At 45.5% G+C, this 22839-nt stretch overlaps 5 protein-coding genes across 5 annotated transcripts; 2 read left to right on the top strand and 3 right to left on the bottom strand.

The window, feature by feature from the left end:
- Window positions 1-1592: 1592 nt before the first annotated feature.
- Window positions 1593-3310, top strand: N7495_006219 (uncharacterized protein; the record flags this gene model as incomplete). The annotated part of the gene is made up of 4 exons (XM_057208870.1): window positions 1593-1685; window positions 1740-1941; window positions 1995-2399; window positions 2454-3310. The coding sequence occupies 4 exons, from the start codon at window positions 1593-1595 to the stop codon at window positions 3308-3310; spliced, it is 1557 nt and encodes a 518-aa protein (XP_057062644.1).
- Window positions 3311-4820: 1510 nt separating this feature from the next.
- N7495_006220 (uncharacterized protein) lies at window positions 4821-5384 on the bottom strand (the record flags this gene model as incomplete). The annotated part of the gene is made up of 1 exon (XM_057208871.1): window positions 4821-5384. One exon carries the CDS (start codon window positions 5382-5384, stop codon window positions 4821-4823), a length of 564 nt encoding a protein of 187 aa, XP_057062645.1.
- A 269-nt stretch (window positions 5385-5653) lies between these two features.
- Window positions 5654-6274, bottom strand: N7495_006221 (uncharacterized protein; the record flags this gene model as incomplete). Its single annotated transcript, XM_057208872.1, has 2 exons — window positions 5654-5999; window positions 6150-6274. 2 exons carry the CDS (start codon window positions 6272-6274, stop codon window positions 5654-5656), a joined length of 471 nt encoding a protein of 156 aa, XP_057062646.1.
- Window positions 6275-6580: 306 nt separating this feature from the next.
- Window positions 6581-10534, top strand: N7495_006222 (uncharacterized protein; the record flags this gene model as incomplete). Its single annotated transcript, XM_057208873.1, has 5 exons — window positions 6581-6759; window positions 6810-6897; window positions 6969-7148; window positions 7244-10112; window positions 10176-10534. Coding segments are annotated over 5 exons (3675 nt in total), but the record flags the coding sequence as incomplete, so codon positions are not given.
- Window positions 10535-10725: 191 nt separating this feature from the next.
- N7495_006223 (alkene reductase) lies at window positions 10726-11838 on the bottom strand (the record flags this gene model as incomplete). Its single annotated transcript, XM_057208874.1, has 1 exon — window positions 10726-11838. One exon carries the CDS (start codon window positions 11836-11838, stop codon window positions 10726-10728), a length of 1113 nt encoding a protein of 370 aa, XP_057062648.1.
- Between the last annotated feature and the right edge of the window lie 11001 nt (window positions 11839-22839).

Here is a 22839-nt window from a genome sequence, read left to right on the forward strand (position 1 = left end):
GCCTGTGCGTGATATGCGTGTGAGGGCTCGAAGGACTTGAGCCTTGGAACTCGAACGAACGTTTGCAAAATATGTGATTACCTGAACTAGACAGTGGGGATATGGTGGGAACCGGAGTTAAATCAAAATTATACATACTCGGCTAAATTCTACAAACAAAGAATAGTATATGCCAACCACGCGCTTCCATACCGTTACCTCCAGGCTATGGTTCTATGGCGTAAGTCGCATCAAAAGTGGGGAGATAAATGTTAAATAAAGGGTTGTTCTCAGTGAATTCTAGATTATTAATAACAAGTACTATGTAGAATGTATTAAGTACATATTATAGAACGCTTTCCTAATCCTGATGTCCTTACGAAGAGTAATATTCAAAATTCCCATATAAAAGTCTACTTCACACCTGGTCTGTTGACACTAAGTGGAGTATGGACGATTAAGGAAAATGGAAAAATAGGGAAAATCAGAAAATTAAAATTACCCCCAAAAATCATTGAAAATGGATTTAAAAAAAAGAAATAAATTAATAAAGTAAAATAAAATAAAAGTGTAGGTTGATCTACAAATAGTACCTTAGGATTGGCAGGGATTGTGGATGTCATCCCGAATCGGGACACTGCTAGAGAAGGAAACTCCCCACAACTGCAAAAAGACCACGAATTGATCCAATCCTGTTGCAGCTTTCATATTTCGATCAGAAATAGCTCCCGGGGATCCCCCGGCTTCTAATCTCTTCAAGGATCATCCATGTTCTGTACCTGTACGCTATGGATAGTGTCATAGCATGGATATCGTACTTTGGCCAAATTCGGATTTAAATGCGTATCCAATTCGTGTCGATTTAAACACTGACATTCCCCTTCTCAAGTCTTCCATTTTATTATTCTCAATTAAGTCATCTCATCTGTTTGGCCCACTCACTCTCTTGGGTTCTCTGATCTATATCGTTGACTATATCCACCTGCCAACATTGAAACAAGATATTGTGTATTCAACTAGACCAACCCCTCCAAGCCTTCATCTCACCAAACCTTGATCATCCCTGGAAATTTGCCAACTCGAAACGAGTGGAGTTTCTTTGCTCCTGCATTCGAATCCGCCGGCTACGAGCAGCATCTTGAACCTCTTCTGCAGTCTCCCTTTGCATTACGAAGCCACATTACCAACATCTCATCCCAAAAGAGTGATATCTGTGAGTATACATCCTGCAGAAGATCCCCCAGCATGGTTCTGTTCCAAATAGCTTGGCTTGAACCGCTCCCAAATGCCATATTTTCTGTCCTACCGGTTCCTAGTGGGGGCACCGGTGGGGAACAGCAGGAGGGCTGGCTGCCGTTGGGCCGACTATATGTCAAGAGCCTGGTTATGGAACGGTTCAATTCAACTTTCTGCATCAGATTGTGAAATTGAAAGAAAGTGGGACTAACTGTGGTCTTTTTAGAGCTCGTCAACCAGTTACACAGACAGCTTTCCACTCTTTCTATAAGACGAAGCAAACTCTATACTTCGAAATTCGAAACTTTAAGGGCACATCCACGAAGATCATTGATTTTGCAAGATTTTCGTTGATTTGATCTTTTAACAATTTCGCAATGGTTTACAGCAAGCCCAGTGCGTCAAACGGCGCCATGAAGAGGTCAGCCTCAGTTATGCATGAAGGTGCTCCTGGCTGGGATGTTCCTCCTGTAGGCTTATTACCATCCTTGAAAACATAGGATCTCTGGCTAACGCATCTTCAGCCCATGATCAGCAGCTCCCGCTCAGCTATGCGCTTACCTTATGCTCACTATGCCATGATTTACCTAGACAACGAGGGCAAACTCAAGGTTGATGAATCAGCCTCTATTCAAGAACAAAATACAAGCATTTTCACCCCGGAGGTCCGCCAGAGCTTTTTGGAAATTTTGGGAGAGAAGATTGGCTACCACCCAGCCACTCGGCGTGAGTTCGACTGATCTTGATCAAATATGAATTCCATCACTAATAGAACCTAGCAGGCATTTTGGAAGCTTCTCCTCGACGAGTTAAGCCCCGTCGCAGCGGTAACCTTCGCAGTCCTATCGTCAATGATAACCGCTTGGCCGATCATGGCTCCGATAGCGATGACTATGGTACTAACAACTCAACTGAGATGGTCGCTCTCCGTATTGGAGATACTCAGAAGGTCATGGCTTACTATGAAGGTGCTTTGAAGCACTTCCAGCAACTGAACTGCCGTATGGTCGCCAAGGCTTTTATCAAGTTCATCGAGCCTCGAAAGCAAGTACGACACCCATATAACGGCGGTAAGCCCCCACCGGGATCCGCTCCTGGCACCACTGGCGACCCCGAAAAGACCAAACCTGAATGGTGGCCTCCTATGGTCATGCACAAAGAGCCTGATCACCTACGAAAAGAGTGTATGTATCAGTCCTAACTTCAAAAATCGTGTTATGCATGCTAACTTCTGATAGACCGTATCGAGCTCTTACTTCACATTATCCGCAAGCTTGGGAGCTATGGAATCACTGCAGACAAGCTCAAGGAAGTCGCTGGAGATACCAAACGTAGCCTGAAGCACCCATCCCACGTCGATATTATTTATGAGATTTTGCGAGTGCGGAAGATGGAAGAGCGTTTTGAACGTGGTGAAGTCGACTCTGGCATGGCAGTCTATGTGATGAACCGTGGCCCTAGCCCTAAGGGTGATGGCGAGGAAGATGATGATTCGAACGATGCCTCTGCTGACGTTTCCGAGCACATCGAAGAGGGATTAATGACACCCACATCATCTGTCGAACAAGCAGTTACCTCTATGACCCCAATGAACTTGCCTGTGTCGAGTGTTCACTCTATGTCTACCTACTCGATTGCTGAGCCAATTGGATTCGACGCTACCCGACAAGATCGACCATACTATGCTACTCCTCCTCACTACGCCGAATCCTTCTCCTCACAGTCAATGCTCAACACCCCAGTGCCCGCAGAGATAATTAGCCCCCATGAGGTTACAGTCTTCGATTACTCGTCTCAGAACTCTTACCCAACCTCTGCTGAGCAGCAACGCAACCCCAATGTCCAGTATGATAGCTGGGCACCTACCTTCCGCCCACAACACATTTACGGTCCTGTGGACTACAGCACCCCGCCCACTAGTCAACCACTTCCTCAACCTTCAATGCAATACCACATGCACTTGGCATCGACACACCTGCAGGACATGTCCCACCACCACCACTCTCAGTCCCCCATGGACTCGCAAAGGGCTCTGCCCTTCCGCAATGGCTCCCTTAGTCATCCTCACGGACTTCCAATCTCCCACCCTGCTTAAATCACAAGGCAGACTGGGCTGGACCCAGTTGACAGGTGATTTCCATAACTATGGAAAAAGCATGGCCCTTTATAATGAATCAATGACTTGATGGCTTTCAATTACCACGTGAAGCACTCAAATATACGGGGGCTTCCCTAGGGGAGTTTATATTCTTTTCTTCTTTAACTGTGAATACAAAAAAAGACGGTGTCGCCGGGAAGTGACCCGTACAGATATGGTTTGGTTTTGGTCATTTTGAGATATCTTGGATGGGGTTTTTTTGATATTCCGGCTTCCTATTGCTCTTTTATTTTCTACTTTTCCTGACTCTCGCTAATACTCTTTGTTTCTACTTTACCTTTCGTTGGTGTTTGTTATTATAGGGTTCTCCGGGTGGTTATGTTGATCCACAATTATACGGTATCTTGGTACACTCTACGTACCGTGGGGCTTTCGTATTTCAGGTGCAGCCGCTTTTATGAAGGCAGGGCTCACTGAATAAATTTCAGTCTACAGTTAAGCTCACTGAATCAACGAATTGAAATGCGTGTGTGTATTCGTGTGTTCATTTTATCTTACAGCTATTATTTAAAACTTGTTTAGTTATCTACCTGCTATAGTTCTTATTTCTAGATACCAATGATACTATTAATTTGACCACATGAATTATATTCGTACCTACTCAAATTAATAATCTCACTATATAGTCAAATTCAAAATCTGCCTTCCTCAAGACTAAAAGTGCAATGCGGACCATCTGTCAGCTGATTTTCCTGACAGCCTTAATTATAGGATCAGAGTTTGTCGAAAACGGTCGAAAAGTAAGAGCACCTAGGCAGTCTTTATTCAATCTCTCGCCTGCTCTCAATCTTCAGCCTTACAGCATCATGGATTTCCACGACGAAGCCATTCACCACCCCCTCGGAACAGGATCTTATTATTTCAAAGACAGTCTAATCAAATATCTCAGTGATCAATGCCCTCTACCGGAAATCGATGTTCATATCGGCTCGCAGCCAAATTGCGTCCCACACATCGGAAACGCCACTTCGCAACCTAATTCGAGTAAAAATATCTGGAAGTGATGTGAGCAAATCGTGGATTATGTGTACTGGGTCTGACTACGCTGGATTTTATCAGGAGCAATTCACATGGCGTCTTTTTTCGTGTCCTCAAACTATTGACTGGTCTGGTGCCAAGCTTTCGAAGAGCTTGTATGTTAAGGAAGGTGCTTACAGGTATTCTTCGGAGACTGAACAGCAGTACTATATAGAGCTATTGCTGAAGCTTGACTATGAACTAGAAGCTCTTTACTCGGAAGTGAACGAATAGGTAGAGAAACCTTTCATGTTTTTTAGGAGCTACACCATTGCTTATATTGATAAGCAACTGGCCGCACGGAGAATAGCCTTGTGCAGCTTTACTGACTCTTATTCTTCAATCACAGCACCCGTAGGTATGCCATCGAATGAACCATATGTTTAGCATAAGGCTATTCCTGTTTGCCAAAGTATGACATGATATTTCCCTAGCCCATTTCTTCTTCCTTGGCTTTTAGCACGTTTCCTTCTCGCTTCTCATTAGCCGGTGCCGGTTTATTCTTGGCGAATAATTCCGCTAGGGTAGTTTCTTGGGTGGAATTCTTCACCTGCTCATTCCTTTTTGAAATGATCTGGTGCTGTGTGTTAAGTGGAAGGCTTCGGATCAGACTAGCCGGTACCCAGCAGTATTTCTGCGGCGGTCCTTTTAAGATCTTGGTGGAGATAGCCTGCTGCAAGCTGATAGGGTTCTTCAAGCTCCATAGCTCAATGATCTCGTATCCGAACTTGGATTCTTTTAGACCGGCGTTGAAATCTACATTGCCGATTCCACCGTTCTCTGGGACTTTTCCTGGAGTTTTCCCTGCAGAAATACGAGCAACGTATTCAAGCCTCTTGACGGGTGCAGTAGTGTAGAACCAGATGCGATGAACTTTTGATGGGAGTAGATAGCCCCGGTATTCGTGATTCTTTGCACCTGATGCAATGTTTTTCATGTGCTCGGGTTTTATGCTCATGAAAATGTCAGAGGTCGATTTTGTGGGCTCCAGCATCGTGAGAATGGACGTGTATTTCACTTTTTGAGGATTGTGCAGTCTCTTCGATCAGGGAAAATACCCCGTAGTAGCGAGGTGACATGTGTATCAGAGCGGTGACTGGACACACGTGAGGGTCAAAAATACGGAATTGATACGGTAATTACTTTGTGTAACTGTGATATACTTATGTATAAGTCTGGCTTCAACTTACTCGTAGGCAATGCGAAACTTATCGCTGATTGTGCGGCGAGTGGCAGAATTTATGCCACAGAGCCTCTCTAATTCTAGAAGGTCGCCGGGGAATTTATCCTAGACGAGATGAATAACGTAACTGCGCGGAGCAATACCACTTTGGTCTTGAGTTCCTTGTAGCGATGAAGCTTTGGCACTGCATGGTATGCCAGCTTGTTCATAATCTGGAGTGCCGTCAGATCGATATGCTCACCGGGTTGAGCTCTTCGCGCTTCGGTCGTCTCTTCCCCTGACTGACGATTTAAACCCGCATTTCCTCTCCCGCACCGGCACACCTGGTATCCCCGGCGGTACATCCACGCTGGAGTACCATCTAATGTCACTTGGTGGTCTGTCAGGTAGCCAGACGCCTCTTGCAGCAGCCTGCTGCGCTCAGATCTGGAGGCTATGGAATTCTGTACCAGTGATCGGAGCTTGAAGAGAAATCCTCATGAAACCCATCTTGGTTTTGTCATCTTTGCAATGACAGGGAACTTGGCAGCGGTATACGAAGGTCCAATATCATCAAAGCCTTCCTGGATCACTTACTCCAGAGTCTCATTGAGCTTCTCGACGATGACCCAGGCCTGGGAGGAAAACTTGTCGCGCTCGGCAAATGAAACCTCGGTGCCCTCAGGACAGTGAACAAACTCGGAATTCCTTGGGACAATCATGTTGGAGAAGGTGATAGAAAGCAGAAGATTGTAAAAAGAAAGATTCAAATAATTGAGACTACTTTTATGTTATTCTGAACTTATTGGAGGAAAGAGAAGCTATTATGAAATATAGGACGTATGAATGCAAGTCGAGGTCATTGTTGCGGCGCGCCTTTAAAGTGGGTCCGCTTTCTTTCAAGCTCAGAGCCTCTGCTTCCCTCTCCTCTCAGCATCCTCTCCTTTCCAACCATAACCCCACGACTTTCACCGTAGCCTGTTTCTCTCGCCGACGTTTTTGAACTGCTCCGCTAAGAGCGGCTAGCATGGCTAGTCAGTTCAACTCCTTTGGCGCGCCTCGGGGCCAGAGAGGCGCCTCGGGCAACGGCAACAACGCATTTCGTGGACGAGGATCCGCTACGCGAGGCTCGCAACACATTTCAAGAGGCGGGAGCACAAATGCACACAGATCAGGAGACAATCCCCGTGGCCGTGGAAGAGGGGCAGTAATCAAGGGTTTTCGGGGTCGAGGTCGCGGCGCTGGCGTTGCGACCAGAGGCGGTTCCCTATCGGCTGCGACATCGTCTCCTGCGCATCAATCGACTGTCTCACCGTCCGATAATTACCAAGAACGCTATGAACAGGTCAGCAAAATAATCTGCCCAGCCTGCCTTTGCATAAAATCTCAAACCCATCATCTAACCCAACTTTTCAGCTCAAATCCGAACGCGCGGCGCAGAGAAAGAAGGCGATTAGAGAAGGACACATGGCCGATCCAGATCAACCTACAGCGCTGAACAAAGCTATCAGGCCTGTAGGTACATGTACCTCCATGTGCCCCGAGTTTGAGAGCATAGAACGGATTGTGCAGAAAATGGTCGACAAAAAAGAAAAGGTATGTTGTGGTCTATCATCAGTTTTCACGCGCTATTCACCTTTTTCGCCTTACATTTCAGCCTCCCGCGCGACAAGCTAAATTTTTACTCTCAGTACCTGGATCCATCAACCGGTGTCCCACAGAATTCGATAGCTATGATGCTCAAGCGCTTCCGACGATCCGCAGCTGGCTATGAGGAGCAGCTCCCTTCCGACATTCGAACCCCGAATACGCTGTTGCAAACTACAAACTATCTTATTCGTCATATCATTGGTGGAGAGGAACCATTGGGTATTATTCACAAATTCGTTTGGGACCGGACGCGTTCCATTCGTAATGATTTTTCTGTTCAACAAGTCACCAGTGAGAACGATGTCAAACTGGCTGTAGTGTGTTTGGAAAGAATTGCCCGATTCCACATCGTTTCCCTTCATCTTTTGTGCAGCCCAGACAATGAAGAGCCATTCGACAGGCATCAGGAACGCGAGCAGTTGAACAACACAATGCTTTCCCTGATGTACTACTACGATGACAATCGTGAACGCATCCATTTTCCCTGCGAGGATGAGTTTCGAGCATACTATATTTTATTCTCCATCCACGATCAACGACCTGACCTTGAGGTCCGAGTTCAGAGATGGCCCGCATCACTTTTGAATTCTCCGCGAGTTCAAGTTGCATTGGAGCTGTACGCAGCTTCTGGGAATACTTGGGAGTCCTCTGGAACTCTCGATGCGCGTCGGCCAAATGCAATTGCCCAAGGATTCTATAGTCGATTCTTCAACATTATTGATTCTCCAAGCGTGTCATATCTCACGGCATGTGTTGCTGAAATTTACTTTTCTCAAATTCGTCAGACAGCCATTCGTTCGATTTGGAAGGGATACCGTCGATTGCCTGTAAGCCAACAGGCTAAAAACGAAGATTGGACTCTGGATGAATTGACCCGGGTTCTGCATTTTGACGATGACGAGCAGACAATCCAGTTCTGCGAGGAACAGGATCTTCAGCTGAAAGAGAATGCTAGTGGACAGCTTTATTTGGATTGGGCCGACCGTAATGTTGACACCATCCCATTCTCCCCATCTTCGACACAGTGTTTCTCCAATACATACGTAGAGTCGAAACGGGTCGGAAGATCTCTCCCTGCCATCATCCTTGGAATGAGCATTCGTGAAGCTGCTGCAATGGGTATGATTGACCCAGAAGAGATTCGTTGCGGTTCTGAGATATCAATGTCGCCAATCATGGAATCCTTCCCGCTAGAGGCAGTTCCAAGGGCCGATCCCTCTCCTTCTGCCTTCGAACCGGCCACTTTGCTCAAGCCCTCGAAGCAACCTGCCGCTTCCACTCCCTTTGCGGGGCTTTCATCCCCCTTTGCGTCTTTGAGGTCGTCAAATCAAACGGCCGAGAACACCCTTTCAACTTTGAATGGAAAAGCTACGCCTCTTCCAGCATCCTCGTCTCCCTTCGGACCTTTCAAGATATCAGAACCTAGCCAGCAGGCTGATAATTTTTCGGGTTCGACGGAACAAACTACGTCCGCCACTTCACTCCACTTATCTTCATCCCCATTTGGATCTTTAAAACCAACAGAACCCAAAGAACCGATGGGTGTTGCTGATTCTTCTGCGGGACAATCCATCTTTCCGCCGTCGAAATTATCTTTTGCGTCTTCCAATCCGGCAGCACCTGACCAAACGGCTAGTGCTTTTCCTCCTTCCACGGGACAGTCTCTGTTCCCGCCATCGAAATCTCCATTTACATCTTTTAAGCCGTCGCAGCCCATCCAGGAGGAGTCTACTTCGACGGAAAAACCTACGACCTCAGTCCTATTCCCATCATCTTCATCCAGCCCCTTTACATCTTTCAAGCCGTCAGAACCTATCGATCCGTCTGTTATCTTACCTTCGACGGGAATATTTACGTTTCCTCCATCGAAATCCCCCTTTACATCTTTTAAGCCACCAGATCTGAACCAAAAGGATGATTCTTCATCCACCATCTCCTCTCCTCTCTCTATACCTTTCCAACAACCAGAACCCAGACAAAAGGCCGACACCCCACCTGCTTCAACGGGACAAGCTGTGGCTCCCCATATGTCCGCAGATTCTATATCCTCCTTTATATCATCGGAGCCTGACCAAGAGGCTGATGATTCTCCTGCTTCCGACTTGATACCGCCAAATAATTTCGAGACCACTGCAAAATCAATGACTCCAAATCCATTTGCCGCATCGCTATCATCCTTCAAGCCATCAGAGCCAATCAAAGAAGCCAATGCTGTAGCTGGCTCTCTGTTTAATCGGGTTACAATACCCACTACGAAACAAACACCTGTTCCAAGTCCATTCCTCGCATCTTCGTCCACTCTTGCATCCGCCAAGCCTTCCGAGCTAAACGATAAGTCTGGTACTCTCCCCACCTCGGCGGGACAATCTCTATTCCCAGCATCTTCGTCCTCCCTATCTTCCAAGCCTTCGGAGCCCAGCCAAAAATTCAATACTTTTCCTGCTTCAACGGGGCAAGCTGGAACTCCCAACCCATTTGAAGCGTCTATATCATCATTTAATCGATTAGAGAAAATCAACGAAAGCCATGCTCCAGGTGGCTCTATTTTTGCTGGAACGCTACCTTCCTCGGAATTAGCTCCCACCAACCCATTTCCATCATCTTCACCCTTCACTGCATTCGCCAAGCCATCCGGGCAACAGCAAAAGGCCGTTACTCCTCCCACTCTGGCAAAACAAGCTTTCTCTCCCACGCCATTCTCACCATCTGCGTCCTCTGCGTCCTTCAGACCGATGGAGTCTAATGAATTGGCTGGTTCTGCGGCCCAATCACTTTCCAATCGGGTCATGTCTCCGGAACAAAGTGCGACTAGTACCCCATTCCAAACATCGACATCGTCGTCCGCTTCATCTTTTAACGCGTCGACATTCAGTCGAAGCCATTATCGAAATTATGATGATTTATACCCAGGTAAGCTCATAAAATCCATGAAAATATATATCTCGGCCCTCAAACACTAACTTTATACCTTAGCCTTTGAAACTGAGGAGGAAGAAAGAACCGCATGGCAAAATCTCATTAACTCGACAGTGGCAAAACGTGCTCGAAAGAGGGCACGTGAAGAAGAAGAACAGGCCGAGAAACGACATGAGGCTTACAAACTATCCGAGCAAGCATTGAAACAGAAGGAACAAAAGGAACTCCAATTCCCCAAGCTTTCAAAGATGGTGAAGGTCTCTGACCAGGCGGCAAATGCCGTCAAAGAAGCCGCGGTCAAAGCTCACAAACGTATGGTCGATGAGGACGAATTACTTTTAACGGCCGCTCGAATTGTTGCTGAGCAGCTGCGAACTGGGCCATCTATTTTTGAAGGATACCGTCGCACTCGGTGAAGTCTATGTATGAGCAATATGAAATAAAAGCTATCCTTTATTTGTATAGGAAATTAGAAAGATTTCAATAAATAACTCAAATCTATCAGACTATAACCATTTCATGTCTAGATGACTCCAATGTTCTACATTTTGGTTAGAAAAAACCTTGCATAATTACAATGCCGGTGCATTGGACTAACCTTCGTGGGCTATGCTGCAATAGCAGCCGCCTTGGCCTTGAACTCGTCACTGAACTCATAATCGGTATAGCCCTTAGAAGTACCGGGGGTATAAAAAGTATCACGGTCATAGGGAGCAAATTTCACGTTATCCTTGATTCGAAATGGCAGATCGGGGTTGGAAATAAAAGGCCGACCAAATGCAACAAGAATATCATGCCCGCGGTACTGTATATCAACAGCTTCACGCGCCGAATCAGACTTATACCCACCAGCAACGATAACAGGGCTGGCGTCCTCGTATGCCTTTAAAAAGAAGTCAAGGGAGTCGAGCGCATCGATAGTCTCAGCACCAGAGACACGCGACTCGATAAGATGTGTGTAGGCAATCTTTAACTTGCGTAACTCCTGCGCTAGATACTTGAACGTCGGCAGCGGGTTCTCCATCTTCATACCATTGTAGGGGCTAAAGGGACTCAGGCGGATACCAGTACGATCGGCACCAATAGCAGCAGCCACAGCGCGGGTGACCTCGAGTGTAAACCGCACACGGTTTTGAATGCTGCCGCCCCAGCAATCAGTGCGCTTGTTGCAGGTATCTTGAAGGAACTGGTCAAGTAAAAAGCCATTCGCTGAGTGAATCTCTACACCGTCAAAGCCAGCAGATATGGCATTACGCGCAGCCTGTACGTAGTCGGCGATGTACTCTTCGATCTCGGACTCGCTTAGGGCACGCGGGATTGGACCATCGGCACATAGGGGGGTTGCGCTACTAGAGACAAGGTCGAAGTTGTCTTCCTTTTTTAGCTGTTCATGACTGGCTACACGACCCATAGCAAATATTTGCATATAGATATAGGAGCCTTTAGCATGCACGGCGTCGGTAACTTCCTTCCACATAGCGACCTGGGCATCGGTGTGAATTTCTGGAGAGTTGTCCCAGAGGCCAGCGCGTGGGGTGATTAATGCTCCTTCAGATATAAGAAGGGTGCCAGGGGTTGAGCCACGCTGAGCATAGTAGTCTTTTACAAAGAAAAGTGGGATGTGTTTGTCGTCGTTGCGGCACCGGGTTAATGGTGCTAGGACAATACGGTTGGAGACCTCAATGCGGCCAACTCGGAGTGGTTTAAAAAGATTTGACATTTTGCGATGATTCATACATATAGAGTCAGATGAAACTGATGAAGAGCTTATTGTAGCGACATTATTGAATGCAGAATGGCTTAATATATGCCTAGTTATCGGAGACTTCTGGTGATTGTTAAGCAGGTGCTTGATTCTTATAATGATATTAGCTCCGAAAGGCGTCCGCAATTTCAAGAAAACGAGTATTGCGTGGCTAGGAATTGCTTGAACTCTATGTCCTTTATATTATTAATCTGCGTGATCGTTTGGTCAGAAGTGGACTAGTTCAATTGACTTGTATGGCTTGGTAATCACGATCTTCAGACTTGATTAGAGGCTGAATATTTCTCGGCGATTAATCGCGCAAGAAATCGGGTGTATTTCCTCCGCAGTTTCTATCATCAAAGGGTCAAAGCCTCAAAGGGGCCATAGTGCAGATGCTCGGATGGTTGATGTGTAAATTGACACGAATTAAATCAGGGAGCCTATATGTGTAGACCCCAGGCTACACCAACCAACACACAGCTCGCAGCAACAATCAAATGACTTAGAGCCCCAAAAGTTTGCGCTAACTGTTCAGAAAAGCCTTACTATAAATAAAAACAACAATACAGTATTTAATAATCAATGACATTGACTCGTCATAAGCTGATGAGAACTTCATCTTTATGCCTATCAGAAGAGCTGAAATCAAAAAGCTTGTTATTGATTTGGTTGCTTATCGTACTCTACTCCAATCCAGGCTCTAATAGAAGTGCTCAGAAAGCTTCGCTCTTGATTCCTCTAAGAATCGGTCTTGAAATATACTCCCAAGTTCCTGCTATTCTATTGACCTTATCTCTCAAATAAACCTTCAGAATCCTGGCTCTTCTCTCGATTGGTAAAAGAGATAAGATGCCTAGAACCTGGGACAGATCTAAAGCATCAGAATTTTATCTGTACTTCGTTATTCCAAGGTTGCATTTACCATAGAGCATCCTCAGGTTGACAGCGTCTCTAGAGCAAACCTTGAAGGAGGACAAAGTAATTTTCAAGGTCGGAGGCAGAAAATTAAGATAAATCTATGGATAGGAGAAAAATTGGGAAAACTAACACCAAAAGCAGCAGACTAAATTTCTAATAGGGTAAAGTGGAAAATAACAGAAGAGGGGAAATACATATTATAGGATAGCGCTGTAATTGTATTATGTACAGGAACAAGTGATCCAAAATGGAATTATGAGTGTACCTCCAGGGGCTCCTCAGCACCTAAACTAAGGCTTAAAATTTTTGGTATAGTACTTCTTCGGGTTCTGTAATACATAAAAATACGACGCATTCCCATTACAATAACTTATGACCTCCCACAGAGAGAAAAATTTGCCTCACCAAATCCCCATTAATCCAAGACAGGTACTCTCTTCAAAGGGAAAGAATATCCTGAGATTTGTGTAATCCGTAACTGGCGGATAACTATTAGTCGACATGCCCGTAATCTGTGTCACTAACAGTGACCAACAGTTTGACCCTCGTGTTGCTACCAACTGTCGAAGCTTCGATTTCACTCTTCTTTCGAGGATTCTGTGCTAACAATGATACCCGCAGCCTTGTTTTCTCTCTTCCTACTAGCACGACTACATATCGTACAAAGAGATCCGGTGAAAGTATTGTCTTATAAACTAGCTGCGTATAAACTGGTAAGAGGGAAATTCTTGTGTACATGCGAGCTCTAAACTCTGACCGTGATGAGTGAAAAAGACACTTTTAACGGCTCTATTCATGTTGCATGTAGTCTATACAGTTCTGAGCATTAGAACGTCGGTGTTGCATACCTCGTTTTCACTAGCATCCGACATCCTCAATATCGTTGTCACCGTTGGGGCAGTAATCCTTTCGTTTCTAGAAGACCAACGCTCAATGCAGCTATCAGACCTTCTAGTTGTTTATTTTTCTTCGCTAACACTTCTGTGGATCCCTGGCTACGCTAATTGTGGCTAATTCCTGCGTCAGGTCCCTGCAGAGGTTTGTGGACGACGATATACATCATCACCGCTCTGATTGCTTTCTTTGAATCGAGCCAAAAGATCGAGTCTTTGAGTCCATTATACAAGCATGTCACAGTAGAACAGGGTATGCAGGAATTGATAGAGACAGAATTCACTGATCAGACTGTTATCATCGTCATGCATCGACTTCGCTACATCACTCGTGTTGACCGAGTGGCTCTGATGAATAATGGAGAGCTTGTTGAATGTGATAGTCCGTCTTCCTTACTTGCGCGGGTCTCAGAATTTAGGGAGTTCTTCAATGCTTTTAAGGGGACGTACTTATAACTTGCAATCCATCCCATGGCTATCGAGATTGAAGCTCTAGATGTTTAGTTGCGGGAGAACTGATTTATTTGGGATTGAGTGGGCGATGAACAACGATTTACTGGGAAATGATATAGATAGATAGGTAGGGGAGAGTATTGAGGTCGTTCAATTATATGTACGGTAAAGAACAATCCTTTCTTAAAAAAAAAAAAAAAAGTCAAACATCGCCGCTATATTCCATTCATACAAATAGAGGTGATGGGCGACCTATAAACAAAACGTGGCAGAGAAAAAACTATAATTTCTTAGTGGTACTTGTTGGAACGAATATCAGCTGACATACCAAGATCATGTGATCTTGGCATGGTGTCAAAGGCCCGATTCCATTTACAGTTAGTCTATTTTAGTCAGCATTGGAATCCCACAATGGGATTCCTCCATTCTATAATATATACACATACACACTTTGGTACGCATACTGCGTTCTCATTTGCCCACTAGAATCCACTATTCCTTGGTAGTCGACCTCCATTTGACAGTTATGAGCCCGGTTCGCCGACAATTTACCTTGAAAAGCATATTTTAAGGGTAAACGAGACTGAAGACTGTGTCCGCGATGTCCGGCGATATAAGACTGAAAGATGCCTCTCAATGGCAGCAGTGGTATAGGCGAGTCAAAGCCGTAGCCACTGGCGGAGATGTATAGGAATACTGCGATCCAGAGCTTAGGACTGAACGACCAGTCCTAGGATCAGAACCACGCGACTACCCGATCAAACCAATGCTTGAACTCGACATGGATCGTAAAGAGTATGATTGGTTACGACAGGACTGGAAGGACGATGTAGAGGATTACAAGTTCCGTCTTTTATTCTACTAAACCAAGAAGCGAGCAATTGAATCTGTGAATGAATATATCCTAAAGCACTTGGATACACATGTTCAGAGTCTCGTTTTATAATATGACGAACCATTTATGCGACTTAAATTCTTGTATAACCGCTATAGAATCTCGTCAATAAACAGAGCCAGGGTATTCTACCATTGGCACAACTTTGCGGTTACTCCACCTATAGCTGGCGCCGATATTGGCGCCTGGCTTGAAGAATGGGAGCATTCGCGCCTTAAAGCAGAGGTTGAGGGCGTCTCAGCTGCCAAGAATGATGATGCTATGTGGCTCTTTTTAGAGCTGGTAAAGGATATACTGCCAAACTGGTGGCAGTCCTGGCATGGAAAGATTATAGTTGATCGCGAGCAGATCTCTATGCGTCGCCTTCTAGATCATTTCAAAACCACCTACCAGAATCAAAGACTAAAGCAGCCAGCCATCTCAAAGGGAGCGTTCACGACGTTCTAAGGACACCAGGAAACAGCTGGCCAAGCTAGTGCTCCTGCCCCTTATGCTCCTGGCCAACCTAGTGCCCCTGGTTAAGGGAAGAAAGCTCTGGCTAGAGCTTAATTCCTATAGGAGCAGAAAGCAAAACCATTTAAAGATAGGGCATGCCTATGTGGTTGTAGCTACCCTGTCGATAAGTGCTTTAACTTAAATGGTAAAGGCAGCAGAAAGCTAAATGCTGGCATGAAATAGAAGATAAAACAGGCCCTGGACGGGGATTTAGGCTGGAAACAGTGGATCGACACTAAACTGAAAGAATCCACCAACACCAGCAATACCCCAGCCGAGCCAGCCAGGCAATCTGCAGCCGTAAACCATACCACCAACTACACTATAAAACCAGTGTTTTTCGCGACTTAAACTACCTATGCTGCCGATTCAAGCGATAGTATATAGCTCGCAGGCACTGCCGAAGACTAGTTTCTCGGCCGAAATACTATAATCTTAGACACTCTGGACATAGCTTTAGATACTCTAAACACTATTCTAGACATAGTTTCAGATACTCTAGACACCATTCCAGACCTCTCTAGTGCATTTACAGACTCTATATTTCTACAGAAATCAGCTTTCCTGACCTAGTCTAGTCAGGAGCTCCAGAAAGATAGCTGGGTGCTAGATATAGGCGCCAGTGCGCATGTCTGCAACAACTTAGGTGTATTCGTCAATTTCGAGCATGGAAGAGACACCCTTTAACTAGGATTAGGAGAGGTTGAAACCCTTAGTAAAGGATAATGCGAAGTCAAAGGGATCCATCCAGTAACCAAGGAATCGACATCAATCATCCTGTCAAATGTCCTCTATAGCCCTGAGTTTAGATTGAATCTACTCTCTTACTACGCCCTGAACGATAAAGGAGGCGATTAGGTGCCTTCGAAAGACTATCTTATTGATAGGGACGGGACACCTGTCCTAGCCATTCAAAGGATTCATAACCCAAATTTATTGATCGTGGAGCCATTATTAGCTGAACAAGATTCAGATAAAGAGACACCCGACGAGATCTTTTCGGCGGAAAAGCATATATATATGGGCAAGGATTCTAGAAAACCACTAGAATCTAAGGCATCGACAGAGCTCTGGCATCGTCGTCTAGGTCATTTACACCATGATGCTGTACAGCAGCTTCCTAAGCTCGTTGACGGAGTCGTTTTGAGCGATCAACCAGACTCAACTGAACCAGTCACTGACCATATAAATGGCCAAATACAGAGCCCATGCTCTATTTATAGTCTTACTAGAGCTCCTAGATAGATATCTAGATATCATCTAGGACATAGGTATGGTCGATTCGGACAGATCTCTCTAGACCTGATCCAAATATCAATCGTGTATAATGAAGAGCGTTGGATTTGCCATTTTTATGTTGACGGAATCCACTTCCATTAGGTCTTCACCTGTCATACAAAGAACCAGATAAATGATGCGATTCGACACTTCATTGAACTCCTGAAAAACTGGTGGAATTTACCCATTCGAGCATTCCACTACGATAATAAGAAAGCTATAGGCCTCACTACAGAGCGGTTTCTGGCAGATCAAGGTATTATAGTGACGCATTTAATTCTAGGACATCCTAAGATGAATGGCCTAATTGAACGGGCAGGCGGCATCATAATTACACGCGCCAGGGCCCTCCTAGAGGAAGGAAAGCTCCCCATCAGCCTATGGCCAGAGGTGGTAAAGGCTGCGGTTTACATACTAAATCGTACACCAACGAACGCAAATGGTTCCTGGATAGTGCCCTAGGAAGAGGCGCGCAAATACGCCAATTCAGACCTACAGGATAAACGAACGACACTGCCTAAGTCGAATCTCGCGAACATACGTCTATATAGTAGTCTAGCTTACTACAGAATCCAAAAGATTCCGAAATCAGACAAGATGCTGAGAAGGGCAGAGATTGGATTCCTTATTGGATATATGGCATCTAATGTCTAGAGAATCTGGTTTCCAGATTCAAGGGGTGGTCAAGTCAGGCCAGTCAGAGACATCGTTTTCGACGAGAATAGGCGATATACAGCTGATTTTATACCACATAAGCTGGTGGAGATGCCTGTTTTTTCTGGTCCTGAGCCAGTTATCCTGACTAAAGAAGAGGCTGACGACGTCCTCTAGAGGGAGATTGGAGTCCTACAAACCCACCTATAGACCAATTTATAGGAGATGTTACCTGAAACACAAGTAGTTGACCATTCATATCTATCTAATCAGGATACTAATAGTCCTGTCCTCTCTCTCGATGCTCGATCAGTTCAACAACCTAACACATTTACTAGAAAAAGCAACCAGTCTGGTGTGTAACAGGTTGAATCCTGGTGAACTATCACGTGGTTGTACCACGTGACCCACCAACCGCATACCTCACGATTCCACCCCGAATTGTTCACGTTCTTCAAGGATTTTGTAAATAGCATGTGCCTAGCTAGTTCTGAATTCAAGATTAGCTTTAGCCCTTCACATACAAAATCCTTCCTCTAACGAGAGTAAAACCCACGACCGACGATAAGAAAAGCGCTCTCAGAAAGTATCTGATCGAGCCACATACGACAGACGAACGAATCGCTCTCGGAAAGAATCCGATCGAGCATACCAACGAATACGAAAAGCTCTTAGAAAGTATCTAATTGAGCGTCCTACAAATACGAAATCGCTCTTAGAAAGTATCTAGTTGAGCATCCGACAAACGAATTGAAGACGGAAAGCATCCGATTCAAACACGAGAAGAAAACGAATATCTTCATCATCATGACTGCAAGCGAACCGTCGAGCCCACCCGAGTGGGCCAAGACATTGATGCAGCACATCAGTCAGATAAGTATTAGTACCGATGAGAGAATTAGAAGACTCGAAGAATTAGTGGTTCGGTCCCAGGAGCGAGCCGCTCCCGAACCACCCACGGAACCACAAGGGATACTAATCGAATCAACCAGCGATAATAACCAGATTCGACGACCTCGCCCTCGTCTCCCCGACCCCGCGATGTATGCAGGAAACATCTCTGATTGGCCAACCTGGAGAATCTCGATAGAGAACAAATTGCTAGTAGACGGAGCTGCCATCGGTACCCCACAGGAGCAATTCCTCTATACATTTTCCCGCCTAGAGAAAATGGCCGCCAAGAACACCGGAACGTTTGTGAAGACACAACGAAGCGAAGGCAACCCGTATATGCTTCTGGAATATCTTGAGAGGATATATAGGGACCCTAACACTCGGTCACGAGCAGCTCGGCGTCTACATCAGCTTAAACAGAAGCCCGACCAGCCTTTTTCACGATTCCTTCCCTAGTTAGAACGAGAGCTCGTAGATACTGGTGCAACCGAATGGCACGACGAAGCAAAACGACAACTCTTACTAAATGCTCTTAACGAAGATATAACGAATTCGCTTATGAATCGTGGTGTTCCCTATGATTTTATAGGTCTTATCACACGGCTCCACGAAATCGACACTGATAGTGAGACACTGAATATCGCATTAGGCAGACGCTAGTTATCCACTCGCCAGCGAATCCAAAGAGATCAATTAACCACAGCCATAGAGGATAGGATGGACTAGACTCCAACAATAAACACGAACACCACACAGACGAATTCGTCCCGATTCGTGAACAAAAAGGGACAGGTTCGTAAAGAGGATCAACATCTTATGGGAAAACGTGTAAAATGGGTCGAGAAAGAAGAACTCCAACGTCGCCGTACAGAAAAGAGATGTCTACGATGTGGTCGAGACAACTGTTAGCAAAGCGTATGCCCTTTACTGCCCGCACGGAATCCGAACCAAGTGGTGGTACGGAATGCAGTAGTCGAAGAACCAAGATCGAGCCACCCCCGAAGAAGGGAGTATTCGCCAGCGATTGAAGAAGAGGAAGCGGAGAATGATTCGGGAAAAGATTAGCTCCTGCACTAAACCGCGAGTAGGAGCAGAAGGGGGTTGAGAAGCTGCTAAAGAAAGAGGCGTCATTCTATATCGATGCTAGAGTTAATGGAATTCAATTCGCGAAGACTTTAGTAGACAACGGAAGCGATAGCTATATATCTATCAGCGGACACCTAGCGCAATCTCTTAACCTTCCGCGTATCCCGATTCCACCGCGAATCCTAAACAGAGTCATCAAGAATCAAGGACGGATCACTTAGGCCACATACTTCGATCTTGATGTTAATGGACTACAACAGCAGAAAGTCTTTGCCTACATCATTCCAAGATAGTCAGACGAAATGATACTTGGGACGCCTTGGTTAAAAGATGTCGACGGAGTTTACGCTGCGAAACAAGGGTATTTAGATATCCATTCGAGAAATAGAGAGCGCATTCGTTGTTAGAACCGTATCGACCCATCAATCGGTCCAACAAAAGTAAAGAGATTAAAAGTACAGCAATCATCTACGGGAGAAATCAAAGAACTATTCGATAGCGTTTCGTCGCCGGACCACCTCCGAATAGCCAAAGTGACTATAGACAATATCGACAAGGCGCTGCAACCTAAGAAATTCACCGATCCGAGAGCTAAACTTCCCCCATAATATCTCCCTTGGTTAGATGTTTTTAGCCAGGAGAAAGCAGACAAGCTTCCGAGCCATCGCCCAGGGATCGATCATAAGATACCCTTGACACGCAATGGAAATGGTAACAAATCGACACCACCTCATAGGCCATTATATGGAATGAATAGAGAAGAGCTATTAGTTCTACGAAAAACTCTTACCGATCTACTAGGAAAAGGATTTATACGAGTCAGCAAATCGCCAGCAGCTTCACCGGTGTTATTAGTACGAAAACCTGGTGGAGGCATCCGATTCTATGTCGATTATAGAGGGTTAAACTCCATAACCATTAAGGACCGTTACCCCCTACCTCTGATTCAAGAAACACTACGAAACATGTCGAAGGCTCGCTGGTTTACTAAACTCGATATCATAGCGGCTTTCCATAAGATCAGAATACAGGAAGGCGAAGAATGGAAGACAGCGTTTCGAACACGATACGGGCTCTATAAGTGGCTAGTTACACCTTTTGGCCTGACTGGCGCTCCCGCAACCTTCCAATAGTATATCAATGAAGTTCTACGCGAATTTCTCGACGAGTTTGTGTCAGCATATATGGACGATATCATTATTTACTCCGACGGATCGATCACGGATCATAGACGAAAAGTACGCGAGGTGCTCCAAAAGCTAAGAGATGCTGGACTTCAATACGATATCGAGAAATCTGAATTTGAACAGAGCTCTATGAAATACCTAGGGTTCATCATACGAGCTGGAGAAGGTCTATATGTAGACCCAAAGAAAGTTGAAGCCATTAAGCTATGGGAAGCACCTACTAATGTCCGAGAAGTACATGGTTTTGTTGGATTCGCTAACTTCTACCGGACGTTTATACCACGATTCGCAGATGTCTCTGCACCATTGGTGTAGTTGACAAAGAAAGATACGATATTCAAATAGGACAAGGAGAAACAAGAATCATTCGAGACCCTAAAGGACCTCTTTATCTCTGCACCAATATTGGCTCATTTCCGAGAAGACACCGAAACAATAGTGGAAACAGACGTATCTGGATGGGCGATAGGAGCAGTCTTATCCCAAAGACAAGAAGATGGGACGCTAAGACCATGCGCCTATCTCTCGCGTAAGTTCTCACCTGCAGAGACCAATTATATGATACACGACAAGGAATTACTCGCTATCATCCATGCGCTATGGGAATAGAAGCCAGAGCTGAAGATGGTCCCGCGATTTGTGGTCTTAACAGACCACAAAAATCTACGATATTTTCATAAGGCGCAGGATCTAAGCGAACGACAAATGAGATGGGCAGACATCCTGGCCGAATTCGACTTTGAGCTACAATATCGACCCGGGAAACAGGCGATCTAACCAGATGCTCTATCCCGGCGAGGACAAGACGAACCTAAAGGAATCTCTGATGAGAGGCTCACGAATCGTTTCCGGAAACTCTTCGAATCAGTAACGATCCGTAACAATAGCACTGAACCAAGTCCACCTTTAGACTTTGATATACCAGTGGCGATGTTTGAAGAAGCAGAAACGCAGGAAGCATGGAATAACGCGCGGAAGGAAGATCAAATATACCAGCAGTTCGCACTCGCACTTGAAAAGGGAGACCGACGAATCCCTGCCGAATCGAACCTAAAAATAAGCCTATCCGAGTGTGACTTAGATGAACGAAATCTTCTACGCTTTAGGAAAAGGACATGGATTCCAGACAACGAACTACTACGCACAACCTTGATCCAGAAGGTCCACGATTCCTACACGACTAGACATCCAGGACGGGACGCAACCTATACGATACTGGCCCGTAGATTCTTTTGGCCAGGAATGACGAACGATGTACGGAGATTCTTAAGGAATTGCACCATTTGCGGACGAAACACGATTTGGAGAGATTCGAAGCAAGGCCTACTTAAACCGTTACCGATTCCATAACGAATCTGGGCCGAACTATCCATGGATTTCATCACAGAACTTCCACCCACTGGGAAAGAAAGAGCGACGAATTGTCTAGTAATTACTGATCGGCTATCTAAAGGAGTGATCCTAATAGATATGCATAGTATTACTGCGGAAAGCGTCGCAGATGTCTTTATGAAGCATATTTATATGCATCATGGTTTACCGATAGCGATCACTAGTGACCGCGGCCCATAGTTCGTAGGGGGGTTCTGGCGAATCGTGTGCGAAAAGCTAAAGATTCGACGCCGATTATCTACCGTATTCCACCCCCAAACTGATGGAGCTACGGAACGCGCAAATCAAGAAGTCGAACGAATTCTACGCGCCTTTACTACATACGCATAGGACGACTGGGCAAGTTTACTACCTATCGTAGCCATGGCGATCAATAACCGAGACGCAACCTCTACTGGACTATCTCCATTCTTCTTCATACACGGATACCATGTCGATCCAGTCGAAGTGATAGAAGTCCAAGCAGAGAGAGGACCAGAGATCGCAGCGGAAACGTTCACGAACCGGCTACGAGACGCCACCGATTGGGCAAATGCAGCGATGGCTATCGCCCAAGAACGCCAACAGGAATAAGCGAATCGTTCAAGACGAGCCGCTCCAGTCTATAATATCAACGATAAAGTATGGCTAAACCTACGGAATGTACGCACGATACGGCCTTCAAAGAAACTAGACTGGCTTCACGCCAAATACACAGTTCTAGAAGTGCCATCCTCTTATACAGTGAAGCTGGATGTGCCAAGCGGCATACATCCTGTCTTCCATGTTGAGTTAATAAGACCCGCGGCAACGGACCCGTTACCGTCACAAATCGTGGACGATTCGCAAC

The sequence above is a fragment of the Penicillium taxi genome (genome assembly GCF_028828555.1).
Source record: "Penicillium taxi strain IBT 34144 chromosome Unknown utg000004l_segment0_segment0, whole genome shotgun sequence".
Lineage (NCBI taxonomy): Eukaryota > Fungi > Ascomycota > Eurotiomycetes > Eurotiales > Aspergillaceae > Penicillium > Penicillium taxi.